At 34.5% G+C, this 18840-nt stretch overlaps 1 protein-coding gene across 2 annotated transcripts in view; it reads right to left on the bottom strand.

Moving 5' to 3' along the window:
* The window catches only part of Tep2 (Thioester-containing protein 2), a 198383-nt gene that overhangs the window by 95713 nt on the left and 83830 nt on the right, over positions 1-18840 (bottom strand). For both annotated transcript variants that reach the window (XM_090377515.1, XM_090377516.1), the window contains exons 6-10: positions 13637-13710; positions 11137-11188; positions 6235-6308; positions 5724-5763; positions 1663-1747 (exon numbers count right to left, since the gene is read on the bottom strand). In XM_090377515.1, the coding sequence (XP_090233641.1) occupies positions 1663-1747; positions 5724-5763; positions 6235-6308; positions 11137-11188; positions 13637-13710 (325 nt within the window). The remainder of the gene's footprint in view (positions 1-1662; positions 1748-5723; positions 5764-6234; positions 6309-11136; positions 11189-13636; positions 13711-18840) is intronic.

Here is an 18840-nt window from a genome sequence, read left to right as displayed (position 1 = left end):
CTCTAAATTCATGGCCTTCCATGACAATGTCAGAAATTCTGTGGCCCAAAAAGCTGCAGATGTTTTAGGCTTGCATTAACACCCCTAAACCAGCATGGCATGGTCAATTTTTTTTTTTAAATCCAGATGATCCCAAGATTCTTGCCATTGATACAATTAGATAAATGAAAGTGGTGAAAGCTAGTAATAAACATTAAGAGAAGAGTGGATTATAAACAGCACAGCACAGAAACTAAAGGGAAAAAATTAGTTTTAAATTACTCTCAGCTTCTCACTTTTTCCATTTAGTTTTCTGGATTACTATGATTGCATATTTGCCATTCTCCTCTATGGCTTTGTTATTTTCTTTATTATTTGACTTTTAGATATTTAGTCATGTTTGAATTTTCTTCTCATACTTTACTACTGGCTTTCACCATTTTCATTTATCACTAATTATACATTCTAGTGATCTTGTCTTTATTTGTTCACACAAGACATCTGCTTAGTATATTATTCTTTTTACCACAATTTTATTTTTCAATTTCTCCATTCTTGTACTAGTGTGTATAAGAGACCTAAAAACTGCTCAGCATCAGTGGTTGTCAAGGGAAAAAATTATCCATTACAAATATTAAAATTATACTATATACCATAGTCTTAATGTATCATCTGTAGCTTATCACAATCTAAAAATGAGCTGTTACAATAAAGGTTACAAAAGAAAAATGCTATACAGAGTTGCCTATATAGGAATGCCTCTAAAAGGTTGCAAAATCCAAGTAAATTGTTCAGTTGAGATGACACTTGGAACTATCAGTCAGCAGGGAAGGATTTTTTTTTTTGCAGTTCTATGCAGGAACAAAAATAGTTTTGTTTTTATTTATTAGGAATGAAGTAGAATACAAATGGAAAAAACTTCCAGGAAACACTGACAACTTCCTAGATTTCACCCTCTCCCTTCAACAGCAGATTTCTATGGTTCCAAACCATAGATTTCTATAGTTCCAAGCTACTTCCATCATTGTAACTGTCAAAAAGGACTTGAAAGCAAGCAGATACTTCAATCTCAAGTTTAATATTCTCAGTTATAGTATCACTCAGCATTCTTTTGTATCTTTTATCCATTCACAACATGAATAGTTGTATCATCATAATGAATGCACATATCTTAGCTACAGTGATCCTCTTGTATCTTTAGAACTAAAATTAACTTTTCCAATACTAAAGGCAGTTATCCATTTTTTCTGTGCATCTTTGTGAATGCATACACAGTTGTTCCAGTCTAATATTTTGCTGCATATAGTTTACATCCTTACTAGTATCTTATTTCCTATCAACAGTAATTCAACTTCAATGATAATTCTTAATGGGCTCTATTGTACTGGCTAAAGTCATTTTCACCTCAAATTTTTTTTGTTGATTTTTACCTGAATTAATTGAACTTCTGCAAATGTGAAGCAGAAGTTCAATCTTCACTGTTATTGTTAACAATCCTTACAAATTACTATGAAGCTTACACTACCTATATTACAAATGACAACTGGCATTCCCTAAAAATGCATCCATAACAAATGTATATATGTATATTTTTTTACTATAATAAAGGAAGGCTTAAAGTGAACAAAACATGATTACTTCACATGTAAAAAAAATTTATAGATACTAATTTTAGACACTTACTAAGCACTAACAGTTGCCACTATATCAGACTTGTTATATGTTGCATAAGGTGGAAGATCGATTTTCACATCAAAAGTTGGAAGTACTGAAAAATATGCATTTATTTTAATCAGTTTCACTTCAAATATAACTGAAGAAATTCCTATATTCATCCATAAAGATAAGGTAATACATTAATATATATTGTCCAGTCAAAACATTATGATCCCCTACCAAATAGTGGGTATATCCTCCTCTTGCCATATTGAAGGAGATATGTTTACAACACCCAGATTGCTTTACATAGATCTGCAGCTGTCTCTGATGGTGGATACAAATGTCAGATCTGTTTATCCTATAGATAATCTCCAGGATTCATATCTAGCTAATTAGACAGACAAGGTAGAACCTGAAAGTTACTTTCAGGTTTGGCAAACTACTCTCAAGCAATATTGGCAACATCCTGCACCATTTGGAAAGACAGGTGTCTTTCCAAGTGGCACAGGTAAACCATGAAGGGGGTGTACTCAGCCACAATGGTTGGCTAGTTTTAGCATCCAAGAGATTCCCCATATAAAGCACTGCCACCATCTGCCTTTTTCTGTTGGGCCAGAACAGTGTTTCCATTCCATAGTTTGTAAATGTACCAACTATCCAATTGGCATAGCAGAAAACATGATTAATTAGAAAAGGCCTTTTTCCAGTGATCAATTGTCCAATGATGCTAATTCAGATAAACTTTAGGCATCATTGGCAATGGTTGGCTGTCACAGCATGGGTGCCTTGACTGGGACACCAACTCCAGAATCTCATATGGAGGAGAGAATTTTATCATGGTCTTGGAAACACCATAAGTTACCCCCTAGTTAAAATCCGTGGTCAGCCTTTCCACTGTTTTCTGTCTATCAGTTTGCACAAGGAGGGATAGCCTACATTCACTATGACAATCAGTGAGGGGAGGTGCCCACCACTGAACTAGTGACTGCTGCTCTGCCCACCACCTATTCACTCTTGGCCCACCTGAACAGGAGGCACTCCACAAACAGCCCACAAGATTCACAGCTTCTGTTAAACTGCCACCCTTCAACTGGGAACCAACAGTCCTTTTTCAAAGTCTGTCAGATCATGTCTTTTGCCCATTCAATATACATGAGCACACCACAAACCTGCAGTATCACATTTACTGGTTCCCAGTGCAACACCTGTACCACCAGGCAGGGATGAACAGCCAATTGCTAAAACAAGTGGGGGGGGGGAGTAATGGTTTGCCCGGACAGTGTATATAATGCATATGCAATTAAATACATGATCATAATATAAATACAAATGTGACAGGAGATTATACACTTTTATAAGTTAAGTTTTTCCCAACAAGATCTCTAAATGAGTAAGAAAGGTTAATTATAATTACTGGTATAAGCAACTGGAGAAAAAATAAATACATAAAATAATGCAAAAGCTCCTCATAAGCAAATAAAATCTGAACAGAACAAAAAGATTAAAGAAGGAATCCTTCAAACTGCAATAGATACCTGAAAAATTGCTATGAAAAATCCATATTGCATTTGATTCTGCTTGTAAACAACTTGCTAAACACATTAAACAGTCACAAAAATAAATAAAAATACAATAAATATTAAATTTCAGTAGCTGCAAGAATATCTAAGAGAACCCCAAGCATTAGACTACTCAGCATAGTTATTACCCTATTCCAAGCAGTCTAATGGACTAACAAAATGTTAGTATGTCATTAGTAGCTTGCTTTTTTTTTTTTTTTAACAAACCTAAGCAGTGGTAGCATGTTAGAGGGCACAACCAATAATTTACCTTTAAGTTAAAAGCTTCACTTACTGAAAATGCAGAGCTGTTCAAAACCAAGTAATGAAACCATTTCAGACTTAGAGAAATTCAAATGTAATCAACACTTGGAATTGACAATTTCATTTCATTATTTGAATCATAGGAAGCAAATCATGAAAATTAGTTGGAATTTCCAACATGCAATCCCTTGAATAAAGCTTACAAAGATGGGCAAAGACATCCTGGAAAAACTACAACCGATTTTTCATGATCTTCAAAATGATGAGTATCAAAGTTAGTGTTTGTATTAACCATATAGTGCAAGGACTCTTCCTGCACTGGCAAAAAAAAATAATAAAATAAAAACAATATAAAGGAAGATAAACAAAAGATATGAAAACAGACTAATTATATGGATCTCTCCACATGTGGAGAGATCCATATTACACATTATAGAGGATATGTATAATATGTACATATTACATGTGGAGAGATACATTATGTAACTACCCAGATGAGCTTTGAATTTCAAACTGTTAGCCTCAACTACCAAAGGAAGCACCTTATTCCAGTAATCAACTTGCCAGCTAAAAGAACTTCCTACAATCTAGACAAAACCTTCTGTAATTTGAATTTATGACCCCTACTCTGAAATCTTTTATATTTTGCCTTCATTCATTTTATTACCCCTTCTCAGAGCCTTGTAGACCTCAATCAGATCTCCTCTAATATGCCCAGCTGCCAAGCAATGTAGCCCACACAATGTCTTTCCTCAGTCACTCTTATGCAGACCTTACTATGCAAATTACTAGTCTCAGGACACTTTCAAGAAGCTCAACGTCTTTAAATGAGGACTCCGTACTTAAAAGTATTCTAAGTGCCATCTTACAACTGTATTATACAGTGGGAATGCAACCTCTATCTTTACAAGCTATTGGTTCAATAAATCAAATGGTTCTCTAAGCAATGTAAAAGTCCAAAATGAAGTTCTTAGAGAACTTCATTTTGCCCACAGATTTTGCACATCACTGGGAGTGGCATATAACTTCCAGATCTTTATTCCTTTCTTTTTTTTTAAATTAAACCCCACTAAGTGTATAAATTATTTTGTGGTTCTATCCCCCAAGTAAAACTTGGCATTTTGCTACATTAAAATATAGCTACCATTTTTCATGACCATCCTTAAAAACTGTCCAAGTCATTCTGAAGGAATGCTGCTTCACACAGACTCCCATCTTTGCATCATCTGAAAAATTGACATTTACACCATGTCAATGAGGGGATGGAGGGTGTACAAATTTGAAGAAAGGTGTAACATCAAATAAAAAAAAAAAAGTTCTTGTTTATAGTCTAGCAATACCACCAGGTCAGTGGAATTTATAATAAATCAATACAAATGTTAATTGTATTTAGCAGTCATGGGCTTGAACCCCAGTCCACTCAAAGGGAGTGTGCTACTTGACCACTCTGCTACCTCGGACCTAATCATAACCTTCTGCTTCCCAGGCTGAAACCAATCCATTCCTGCAATCCATCTTGGAATATTGCCTATGAATCCAACTTGTAAAATAATAAGAGGAGTATACCTCAATATAGTACATTGAACACTTCCGTATGATACTCTCCAGAAATTAAAACAAAAAACCCGACAACTTACCGGTAACATTAGAGTAAAATATAATTAAAAACAATTAATTTAACACAATACAAATAAATTTTCATTCCTGTGATCATGACATATGGTCAAAGCATTGTCAGCCTCAGGAAGGAAAATAGTTTTGAATATTTTCATTAGATTCTTTTTAATTGTGTTAAATTGATTTTTAATTGTTTTATATTGATTTGAATTGTGTTAGATTGTTTTTTTAATTATATTTTACTCTAATGTACCGGTAAGTTGTCAATTTTCGTTTTTATTTCTGGAGAGTATCATACGGAAGTGTTCTATGTACTGTATTGAGGTATACTCCTCTTATTATTTTACAAATATTAATATCAACGTAGAACATATTGGGTATTACAGCCGATTCATACTATGATTCCAACTTGTATAGGAACCTCTTAAGTAGAACTGAGTCAATTCCCTGCGAACTACAAGTATTGGCCATGCTGATTCAAATTATGAAAAACTAATTACGTTCATTGTCATTGGTTTGTCATTAACAATTAATGGAACCACTGATGTACTATCTCAGACAACCCTGTCTATAAATAGCATGTTGCAAAATAGCAAATTTCAAAATTTTCTCAAATTAGTCATGTCAGAGGAAAAATCAACTTACCATATTCAGCCACAGTGAAAGTTTTCTTGAATATCTGTCCCTGAAATACAATAATGATTTTAAAATAAAGAAACAAAAAAAATAATGGAAAACAGAGGAATAAAACAGCTTATTTTCATTTTAGTTTATTCACTTTTCATATTCTAGTTAAAAATTTGAATGTGGTCAATGAAGGCATAGACCACATTCAAATCAGATAAGAGTAAATATCACATGATATTTACTGTTACAACCTTGTCGTTCAGAAGTTAGTATGTCTTAAAGTACTGTTTTATTGGACTAAATTCAAAAATAGCAAAAGCTTAAATTTCCAGTACTTGCTTTCTTTTAAGAATTTTAAGCTTTTGCTATTTTTGAATTTAGTCCAATAAAACAGTACTTTAAGACATACTACTGTGTCTTAAAGTACTGTGTACTGGAAATTTAAGCTTTTGCTATTTTTGAATTTAGTCCTTATCATTTGTAATAGATATGCTTAGCAAGCATGAGGGGAAAGATAAATGGTACTTACTAGTACATCAACATGAATTGTCCAATCTCCAAGTATTGGCTGATCAGATAACTGTAACTCTTCAGAAACAATACCTAAAAAAAATTAAATTTTTTAATAACTAATAAAGCAGTCAACATTACAGGCAAATATCCAAGTTATACTTGCACTGAACTCTAAAAAGGTTAACTTCCCATTTCATTTTCCTAAGAAATGCTTTCCTTCAATGAACATTTGTATTTTATTAAATTTCAAAATATTTGAAAGTACAAGCAGTTACACAAAAAAGTATAACTTGAGTATTTTCATGGGGCTATGTTGTAGTCCTTAGCATATGGATGTATATAGTGTGACCAATTTATTTTTAGATAACAATATGTGAACTCTTAAAATAAACTGTTAGTGGTTAAAAAAAATATTAAAACCTATAGAAAATACAAAAGGTGATCAAAAATGGTTACTCCCATCTAGTTCAATATATCTGTCCCATCTCTCCACCCACTTCTGAAATACTTTGTAGAAAGTTCATTCTTGAGGTGCAGATATAGAAAAAAGATTAAGAAAAAAGAGAATAAAAAAAAGGACATGATCTGGACTAGAGTGGTGGCAGGACCATTTTGGTGCTTAGTATGTTTGATGCATTTAAGCTTTCAAAAATATCCAAAGCACTGTGCTGTAATGCATATAGGCAGTCATTCTTAAATTGACAGTATGGGTGATGTAGAAGTAGAGGCACATGAAATTGATTTCAATTCTGTCAACACACTGAACTCTGATATTAGCAGCACTGCTTCACTTTTGTTAGGTACACATTTTTATGTTTTCTACTTCTGTTGAAGTCAGTTTATGTATATGGAATAAATTTTTGATAAAATTGAGTTTTGTTCTAATTTACAGCTCGGCCTAAACAAACATTTGGTTTTAGTTATGAATTCTAGACTTACTTTTCAATCATCATTTACAAATTTTTGGCACTTATTTACAAGTTTAGAATGTTGAGGATTCTTTAACATTTGAAAAAAAATTATACCACATTGATAGCACATGACCTGCATTCAGTAAAATCTAATTTCTTAAAGGAAGTGACTGAAGTTCTGCCCTTCAAAATGTTCTACACCATCAAGAACCCCATAAACTAGACTAATTCCCATACTTCACTGCAATTTCAATTTTTCACTATGAAGCAGTGGACCTACACCAGTGATTGTATTATTTTTCAGTATAATCTCCTTACTTGTTCCAGTGATGAACTGCAGTTATTCAACTCTTGTAGAATAATTTGTCAATGCCTGAAAAAAAAAAAAAAAAAAAATTCTATGGCTAATAACCTATTTTTTAAAGATCTTTAAATGAGACATGTTATGGGTGATATCTAACAAGAAATGAACTGTTACAACACTACACATGTTAGATATTTTAATATTGTTTCTAACAATATTCATAAATTTCAATTCTCCAGTCAAGTGAAATTTGAATTTGGGAAGAAAGTGATGGGAAAGATAAGTTATCTTGTTCTGTAAGACTTTATAAGGTGGATGCCCCCCAATCCACCCCACAGCTCCTTTTGAGATGAACTCTGGTCATTGTTTAGAGTGCCACATTAAACCAGACTGATAATGGTGGCTCTGTCTTGTCTATGGTTACAAATCTTGCCACAAATTTTCCTGATCTGCTTCAAGTGCAGTTCAAGTTTCTTCCTCAGAATGCCAACTACCTTGCAGAAACCTTGCACTGACCAATTTTTTTTTTTTTTTATCATGTGTGCAAATGTTACACACATCTCATAAAAACCATGATAAACACCTCTTCAGAATGTTTGGCACTCATTCATATGAAATGCCTATAGTTTTGGATTGATAATTGCTAGCATGCCATGAACATTATCATATATTGCATTAATGATTGCTTGAGAATTAGTTGCATACCACTGTAAACATCTTCAAAGCTCTATTCCCCAAATCACATGGTGTTTTTTTTTTTTGGCTGGTGCAGCATAAGCCTTAGGCTTCCTTGCACCATATGGCCATTACTGATACTAAATAGCCAAACTCCTAAACATTAACCTACTAATACTAAATAGTTTTTTCACCATTAAACCCTTCTGATGGTAACTTGTGAAAACTTGTTCAAATTTAACAAATCAAATTTAAGTTCAATGGATTTAAGCAAACTTGAATGAAGTTCTATATAGATGAAGTCCATCTATCCATTACACCTATATTTTTGTATTGTATAAGTAATTTTAATATCATTCTTTCTACACAAGGCAACAAACTTTAGCACCCCATCCTTTGTATATATATATATATATATACATTAATCACCATATCATCTGGTTGTTCAAAGCATTTTCCTACCCAAATGAACATCAACAATCAAAGCCATAATCTGGGTAAGCATACATTTTAAAAAAAAGCAGGAAGCACCCCCAGAAGCAGTTTTGAAGTGCACAATGAAATATCAAAACTGCTTCTGGGGGTGCTTCCTGTACAGCTAGGGCAGTACAATGTTTTGAGATATTAAAAGTGAGGGAGAAAGTAAGGACACCAAATATTGAAGCACAATCTTGCAAACAAATGTCCAGAGTGTTACATCAAACATTAGGTCCTACATTGAAATGGTTAAACTGAGTGGTAGTAGTGGCAAATGATACAAAAAAGCAGCTTATATAGCATCAGCAAAAAAAAAAAAAAAAAATTCACCTACCCCTTCTCTCCAGTAGTTTGTCTAGTTCTTCCTTGAATTTACAAACTATCCAATGGATGGAAGCTTGTTCCAGTAATCAACTATCTGCTGACTGAAGACAAACTTTGCACATTTATTCTGCAACATTACTTCCTCAATCTGAAGATATGCCCAATTTATGTACAATTTACAGAACTAAAGCCTTTCTTGGTTAAGAGCACCTTTTTTGTCCTCAATCTCTAAGCTATTTTTGTATCCATTTGCAGCAGTTCCACACCGTTCCTAAAATTAGGCCTCCAGACCTAAATGAAGTACTAAAGATGTGGCCTGACAATGCTTTATACAATGGGATAATCATCTCCCCATCCCAGCTAACAAAATTCCTGTATATCATTAACAAAACCACATGAGCTATTCTGGCAGCCTGTCTGCACAATTACCACTGGGATTGTGTATTCTTTTCAATGAATACTACCCTGAGTATACCACTAAACAGTTGGTACATTACTCTAGGGTTACTGCTGCCCATATGCAGTACTTTGCATTTATCAATGTTAAAGTTAGATTGCTATTTCTCAGCCTACCTTTTCTAGATCCTGGTGCAGCAGCACACTGTCATTAACTAACCTGCCAACCTTGGTATCATCTGCAAACTTGGACATAAAGCTTGATATGCCTTCATCAATATCATTGAAAAATATAGAAAACAATGGGGCCCAACACCTCATTGTGGACTAATGTTATTAGTGGGGAATAACATTAGTCTCTGTGGACTAATGTCCACTAATTACCACTCTTCTCCCACTCAATCATCTCTATCCATAGTAGAACTTGCCCTTAATGCCAACGCTGCTCAAATTTGTACAGAAGTCTTATCAGCAAAAATATTAAATTTTCCTGAAATCCAAGTATATGATATCAAAATTATTTTTTGCATCAAGTTGCTTTGTGGCCACATCATAGTATCCAATAAAATTGGTCAAACAAGATTTTCCCCGAACAAATTCATGCAGTGTCTGCAGTATAAGCGCAGCCTTGTCTAGATGATCCTGCATTACTTTTACTAGCAATTCTATTATTTTCTCTGGAACATAAGTTAAACTAACAAGTAATTACTCATGTCACCCTTTGATCCCTTTGTGAATGAGGAATATATTCACACATCACCAACAGCCTTCCCCTGTATCCAAGGATGCTCTCATAATTACGGCTAAGGGTTTGCTTGCTTACTTCCTTTGTTACCTCCCTTAATATAATTGGATAGACTCCATCCGTTCTAGGTGCCTTATATTTATCTTCAATTTCTCTTAATTTTCCTCTCATTTATTACAAAATCATTTAGCTGTCTATTAGTTTGATAAACTTCCGGCATACCCTTCTCGAAAGAATTCATGTGTGAATGTTGATGCAAAATACTCATTCAGTTTGTCAGCAACTCGAGCAGGATCATACAGTCAAACCATCAATATCAAGTGGACCAATGTGATTCATCCCCCTTCCTTCTAGTGTTTTAGAAGTAAAAAAGTCTTTCTTTGCATCATTTGCCAAAGATTTCTTGTGATCTGCCGTCACTTGCCTGACCTCTTTTGACGCAATTATAAACTGGTTTATATCTGCCACAGACTTCTGAAAATTAATACTGCATTTAAATTCTCTCCTAATATATGATACCAAAAATTGGTAAACTACATATACAAAAGTTGTTTTTTTTTTCTTTAATGCATAATACAAAGTAAAATGATTAAAGTTCATTTAATTTATGTAAAGCTATTGTTGCTATTTGATTACGTTCAAATAGATTACGTTCAAAAAGTGTACTGCCATTTCTAATGAAAAATTTTTGCCAATCACTTTTTTGCCATAAAACAGACATTCAACGATTGTCTGGTTTTATTTAAAACCAGACATTCAACGATTAGTTCCAACTTTTTCAGTTAGAGCTACCAACAGCTGAAATTCCCAATGGGCAAGTCATATTTATGAAATAATTAAATTTGAAAACCCAGCTTCTACTAAGAATAGTTAATTAATCAAGTTGATTAATATATTAAAAGATGCAATGTATTTCATAGTTTGTTTCAAGAGCCATGATCCAGTGATTTGTACTTAACTAAAGTTTCATGTCATTATCATTTATAAAATATATATACTATTAAAATCAATTTTAGTTATCCATAACAACCCTAATTATCATAGCATTCCCAGTTGTGGTAGAAAAGTCTGTGAACAATCAATTACCTTTGGTTGTAAATACTCTATTCCACTGTTTAATGCGATTTCCAGCAGCATCCTAGGGGGAAAAAATATATATAAACTACAGTAAACAGAAAATATATAACGTACTGCTTTCCTATGTAATAATTTTTTAATTATTACAAAACCAAGGAAATAAAATTAGTAAATTAACTATTAATGCAGTTGTTTTATGAAAATAAAACAGCAAAATTAGCACACAAGTTTTGAATGAAGCAGATAATTTTTTTATAATTCATATTCTTATACAAAATTCAAAAATGCTAACTTTGCTGTACATAATTACTAATGCTAATTATGTATAAAAACAAAAAGGAGTAATTTAAAGGGAGTATTTTCCAGAGAATAAACTGCAATACATCTTCAGTGATAATTTCTTTGGGCATAAGGTCAATTCACTAAAATCATTAACAGCAACTGAAAATACTGCAATTTTTCTCTACTGTAACTGCTCACTCAACATACCAAGTAATTCTAATTATACCATGATATGAACTGGAGATTAACGTATTTGATACTGCCTGTGTTTAATAAAGCCATTCCCATGTTAAAAAAAACAAGTGTAACCACATTTGATTTTTTAATGTGAGAAAAGGGTAGAGTTCACAATATGAAAATTATATTTGGAACTAACATGAAAGAATAACATTTCCTTGCCCTTAGTAGGGCAATCCCACCATGTAATGACACACATGAAGCTGGACAGACTATTTAAAATTTTAAATAGTAGATGTACGGCATCCTCTAAAGCTGAATACGGCAAATATCTTCCAAATGAAAAACTTGCCTTTTCACTAAACTAAAAACCTCACGTTCAAATCAGTACATCAGTAAAATTGATACAAATACCCTATATAGTTTTATTATTCTCCACTTTAAGATACTATCAAAAAAATAAAATTAAGGTAGACAGTTTTGCATAATACAAAATGTAAATTAATATAGCAAATTTAAACACTATACCCACCCTCCAAATATAAATTTCTAGTTGCACCTGTCAATTCACAGAATTGATCATTTTGGAGCATCTCATCATAAAAATATATTACTTCCAGAAATAATGCTTAACATCTTTCAAAAAGGTCTTTAGTAGCAACCATATGTTGAATATTGGGGTTTGCTACATCAGATCCAGTTACCTTTTAAAATTATGTAAAGCTTGTATTTGAAAAATTTAAAATAATGCCTCAGTTAACCCTGGTTAACTTTTGTTAGGGGTTTTCTGTAGTCTTTCCAGTGATGGTGATAATGCTTGGGCACATTTTTAATCAGATAACATCACCCATTACAAGAATTCATTATCTATTAAAAACTCAAAAGGTACTGCTGTGACTTGTTTTGGAACTTATTGTTCCATCATCAGATGGCAGATAGTCCTATTAGCAACCTCGTGTCAAGTGAACAGATGTATCAAATCTAGCTGAAGACAATTGTAACAGTTTGTAAACTGTCATGTCTGAGTGCTGTCACCATTGCTGGAAAGATCAGTGTCCCCTAAATATTGACTTCAAGAAGTTAATGCATGGTAGTTTTATTTTAAAACTGTTTCCAATACTGCAGTAAGAGTCCCCTTTTATTAATTATATTATGCAAGGCTTCTATAATAAAAGTTTGTTTAAGTCAGAATTAAGACTACTGAAATCATGGTTAAAGTTCAAACTGTTATAGGTCAGTCTTATTTTTCTTTGATAGTTTAAAATATATTTGAAAAAGTTGAAATTCCAGTGTCTTTGTTGCTTTTACTTCTTTCATAGTTTACATATACAGTAAACCAAATACCAAAGTTGCTTGGAAATCTTAAACTAGATTTGAACTTCCTGGATTTGTTAGCAACTTTTGACTATAAAAACTGAAGTCCACATTAACCTTGTAGAAAACCACTTAGTTTGAGGACTAAGAATGTTCATTTCCCAAATGCTAAAAGAAGTGTTCCAGGAAGCTTTTTACTTCTTAATTTAAAAAAATTTAAACAATTTTTCTGAAGCAGCACCTATCAACAGCTTTTTTTTTTTTTTTTGTTTTGTTTTGGTTTTATTGGCTCATTAGCTACTAAGGCTATAATGCACCAAGACCATACCTATCAACAGCATTCTATCATGGAATGAATCTTAGTTTAAGGAATGGGACAGACTAAGATTGGGTCATTAATCATGTAATAACCATTCTTATTTATATTCTGGCACAACAATTAGGTCAGAGGAGTTTACAATAAATCATGAACACAATTGTTAATCATTTAACAATCATAGGCTTGAACCACAGTCCACTCGGTCTACTATACTCTTGCTCCTGACGTCTTGGCTACGTCAGACTAATAATTTCAGTTAAGCTTAAATACTTTTATTCTAAAGGTGCTGGTGAAAAATGATGCAACCATTCATGAAATTATAATTAAGTATTCCTTTCATCTGGAATTCTATAAAATTATATTGTTTCAACAATATAAGACCTTTATTTTTAAGGTATGTAAAATGTGAATACTTACTGTTATAAACATGTCAATAGCTCCTGTCACTCCTGGAAGCAGGTATGGGCTTACAACAATGACCCTGAACCGAACTGAAGGAAAAAATAAAGGCTTGAGTTGGAGGAAATTTAACAAGACTCACAAATCTAACTTAAATAAATGGTAAAGAAAACATTACTGGGAAAGAAAGCCAAATTTAATAAACTGATGTTTAAATCCCTTCCCTGAGGCAAATTGATGCATTATAGATCCCATCATCTTTAGATTCCATCAATTGATATCAACCGATGGGATCTAAAGAGTATTCTTGTTCTGGGTGAAACTAATGATATCAACTGCACAAACTAATCATTTTGAAAATAAAGATAAAAAGGGCATGCTGAAACAATGCCATCAATTGGGAGAGAATACAGTTTTGTCTGCAGAGATTTGTATAGCCTAGTCCCTCCTATTATGTCTGAGCAATTCTGCTCAGACATAATAGGAGGGACTAGGGCTATACAAATCTCTGAGCAGGTCACCCTGATGACTAAAAAAAATCCTGGAAACTAGTATTTTACTAGTCAGTCTAGTGATAATGAGGTTGAACTGCAATAGATGAGGATGCTAGCTACAGCAAATTATGAAATAAAATGAAATTATGTAACTATGCTGAAGTTAACACATGAATTACATAAAATTACACACTAGCACTAGCTGTGTGATGAAATTTTTACCCAGTTACTATGAAATGGGTATACAAGGAAGGACTACTCAATGTCATTAATGCACTTTTATGGTACATTGCATTTTGTGTCTTGTATTGATTTAACTTTACCCAAAGGCTCAATATTTTTAACTACCAAATTGTATGTTCAGATGTGGTATTAGGTGTTTATCTTGAAACAGGCCTATGGGGCTGGGAATTTCCATACTATAATAATTAATGATAGACACCAGCCAGGAATTAAACTAAAAATTTACTATACAATGAAATATGATGCAAATAAAATAAAACACTGATTAAATTATAGTTAAAAACAATAAAATTAATTAAAATAAACTAGGTTAAAAGCGATAAAACAATACAATCTGGAGCTTTCGGAGAACTGCCGTCTCCTTCTTCAACAGCATACTACCAGTGCTAAAACACATCCTTAAGTAGCCGGTCCATGGCACTCATGCACGTGATCATCAAACACATGATCTACATTCTCCATGCGCGTATCGGAAATGGAAGTGGCTCGGGAGCGTGTCAAACAGAAACAGTCATCCCTTCTGAGGACAACTGCCTCAAACAGGGGGTGTAAACAGATCCCCCTGTCCCTATTAATAGTATTGTGACTGGATGAACCGATTCGCAAGCTCTCGAGCCACTTGCGTTCCCAAAATCCATGGGCGCGGTCGGTAATGACCGCGTCTTCAGGGGAGATCCAATGCTGCTTTTCCCAGAAATGCTCTGCCACAGCAGACCTCGCATAGTTAGCAGTCTTGATAGCGGTCGTGTGTTCCCCCAGACGGTCCTTTAAACGTCGGCCCGTTTCCCCCACATAACACTCCTCACAATCTGGGCACTTAATCTCGTAGACCACATTGCTAGTATGGTCCTGGGCTACGGGATCTTTAACCTGGGATATCACTGTGTGCAACCTCCGACCCGGAAGTTGCACACAGCGAGTCTGGCACTTCCGCAATGCCCGTACAATACGTTCTGAAAGGCCCGGATAGTAAGGAATGTATGCAGTAGCCACAGGGGCAGGCCACTCCCTACGATTGGACTCAACCCTATGAATATATTTGTCCAAGACCCTCTGGGGGTATCCACATTTCCTGAGGTCTGCCGTGACTTTGCAAATTTCTATTTCCTTTTCTTCAGGGGTACTACAGTGGGTCCCCACTGTTTAACCTAGTTTATTTTAATTAATTTTATTGTTTTTAACTATATTTTAACTATAATTTAATCAGTGTTTTATTTTATTTGCATCATATTTCATTGTATATTATTTCATTGTATAGTAAATTTTTAGTTTAATTCCTGGCTGGTGTCTATCATTAATTATTATAGTTTTTTTTTTTTTTTTTGTTTGGTAGTTGGTGCATCGGCTTCTGAATTATTATAGTATTAGGTGTTTAATTTCAAAAGGAAGTCCATGTGCTTTCTTTTTCTTGACTTCCTTTTCATACCATAACTTAATATACTCCAACAACGTAAATGCAAAGTTATCCCCTGGGAAGAGCAACATCCCCCATTTTCCCCTAACTATGGAGACAGTAACTGGTATTATGCTGCTCACTCAAGCAACTTGAGATTTGTATTCCTTGTAATGTTTTTGCATTATGTGGGTACTGACATTCTCACATTAAATGCAGAGATTAACTGTTCCATCATTTGGCAGTAATTACACTTGACAATCTGCTCCACACACACAGTATCTTATTCCATCAAAGTTGCATTTTTTGGCCACAATTTTGTCCATTTATGAATTTCTTCCCATTCATTTAAAGATTCAAATGACACTTATCACTGAACACTCAAGTACAGCCATCTGCTAAACATGCACCAGCAATCATACTGCTTTTTAAATCTAAGATCCTGTCCATTTCTCATTTCCAATGAACTGATTTGACCACGTCACAAATAAGGTACAGCAACAGACAACCACTAGCTATAAACAAGCAGCTATGAATATAGTGTGCACAAGAACACTACCACTGGAGATTTGAGGAATGAAAAACAGGTCACCTGATCCAACAAGTCCTAGTTGTAGTTCCATGCTGATGGTGACAATCAGACTCAAGGCAGGGCACTTTTGAGTCTAAAAACTAACCATACTGTTTGTACAATTAATTTCTGATTTTAGATGTAATTATTATTCAGGACCCATGATGCCAGGAATAGACTGAGGCTGTTGGCAGAATTGTGGTGTAAGGTCTCCTAACGTCAGTGGATTAATGTCTGAATGCCACAGCCTACTGACATTGTTGCTGGCCACATGCATCCTTCATGCTCAGTTTACCCATTTAGTAACAGCTATTTCCAGTAGGATAATGCTCCATGTCACCAGACAAAGAACATTCAGGAGTGGTTCCAAGACCATAAGATGACTTTACCATTGATCAATAATCTATTGAATCACCAGATCAACTAAACTGAGCATCTACGGGATGAGGTGGAATTAACTATTTGTGGCACGGCTCTGCTACCATCCAGTCTGAGGTATGTGGAGGATTTGATTATGCACTGGCAGCATCTCACCATCACTGGTCAGAATTCCTATGGAACACTTTATAAGCACCTCATGAAGCACATGTTCCCAATGACTTGACAAAATGCATAGAGGAAAATACTGGCTAAAAGGCAGGGCACTTGAGTCTAAAAACTAACCATACTGTTTGTACAATTAATTTCTGATTTTAGATGTAATTAAAATTTATTCAGGTCACAATTAAAAATATTTAAATATGAATGTCCATTCATCAAGAGGCAAAAAAAGGTAAAGTGAAAGAAAATATCTGATAATCCAGTTCAGAACTTGAGTTTTTATATGGCAATTAGGGCTTACAATACCGGGATACCAGTCTTTTCTGGTATTGATACAAAAATAATCTGTTTTTCTGTACTAATTTTTTTTAAAAAAAAATTTAGTAATTTAATCACATAAAGGTTATAAAATCACCTTTGTGATTATGGTGCCGTTATCTCTACTAGCAAATGTTCGATAAATCGTCTATAGGAAACCTTGCAACACTGCAACCTGTCCATAATTCTCTGACAACTTCATGTCTGACCGTATCATAACTCCAAGTCCCGTTCCTCCGCTACTGACTTTAGTTCAACACCACCAAGTGTATAAGTTATTTTGGGGTTGCTGTTCCCCAGATGTAAGATCTTGCATTTTGCTGAATTAAAGCATAGTTGCCACTTTCCTGACCATCCCAGAAGTCTATCTAGGTCACTCTGAAGCTCTTGCTTGGTGGCAAACATTAACTACTCTACTGATCTTTATATCTGCAAGTTTATACCTCACACCCTCCATAGATGTCATTTAAGATAATCAAAAACAACAGTGGTCCCAATACTGATCCTTGGGAACCCCACTTACATTAACCCAATCTGAGGAATAACCATTTATTGCAACCCTCTGCCTGGTCCCCTCAAGCCATCTTGCTATCCATCTAAGGATTTTCCCTATGATTCCAGCCTCCAACTTATAAAGTAACCACTCATGTGGGACTGAGTCAAATGCTCTGCTGAAATCCAAATAAACAATGTTGAAATTATTCCCTAAATCCAGCTCACGAGTGAGCTGTCAAAATGGCTAATCAGATTTGTTAAACATGATTTTCCTTTTACAGAACCATGTTGTGCATCCTACAGAATTCCATCTAAATTCACTAAAGTCACTCACACACTAGCAGGGCTTTTGTGGATTTATTGGATGATTTTTTCCTACACCAGCATGTTCGGGAGGCAACTAGAGGGAGTAATACTCTTGATCTGATTATCAGTAGTGATTCTTCATGCATTAGGAATCCGCAGATAAAGGAACCACTGGGTGGCAGTGATCACAGTGTGCTGAAGTGGGATTTACTCAAGGAGGTAACTACCATCAGAGGCAAAGGGAAGGGTTTTTGCTTTCGTAAAGGAGACTATGATGGGCTGAGACAGTATTTAAATTCTATACAGTGGGACCAACTGATGATGTTACCAACAGCAAATTCAAAATGGGAAGCATTCAAGGAACTAATCTTGGAAGCTACCAGGCTTTACATACCAACCAAGAAATATTGTTCAAGGTTCAGGCCTAAATGGTTGTCAGATGAACTAATGAGACATATGGCAGAGAAGAAAAATGCATGGGATACATACAAATTAATGGGTGACATGGAAGCCTATGATAGATATAAGTTGGTCTGTAACCAAGTCACAAAGGAGATTAGGCAGGCAAAGGCAGATTATGAGAAATCCTTGGCAAAGGACGCAAAGAAAAACAGAAAAGAGTTCTTTACCTATTTAAACTCAAGAAGGAAAGGGATAAATCAGATTGGTCAACTGGATGTTGATGGTTCAACAGTTGAGGATCCTGCTCAGGTGGCTAACAATCTAAATGAGTATTTTGCATCTACATTCACACATGAGGAGTTATTCAGGAAGGGGAATGTCGTAGGTGAAGTAAACATTGGCAGTGAGCTAGATTATTTTCTAATAACTGAGAGGAAAGTGGAGGAGAAATTGCTGAGGA

Source organism: Mastigoproctus giganteus, chromosome 7 (genome assembly GCF_048544385.1).
Source record: "Mastigoproctus giganteus isolate SK-2022 chromosome 7, ASM4854438v1, whole genome shotgun sequence".
NCBI lineage: Eukaryota > Metazoa > Arthropoda > Arachnida > Uropygi > Thelyphonidae > Mastigoproctus > Mastigoproctus giganteus.
Note: the sequence above shows the minus strand (reverse complement) of the source record. Positions and strands in the feature narration are given on the sequence as shown.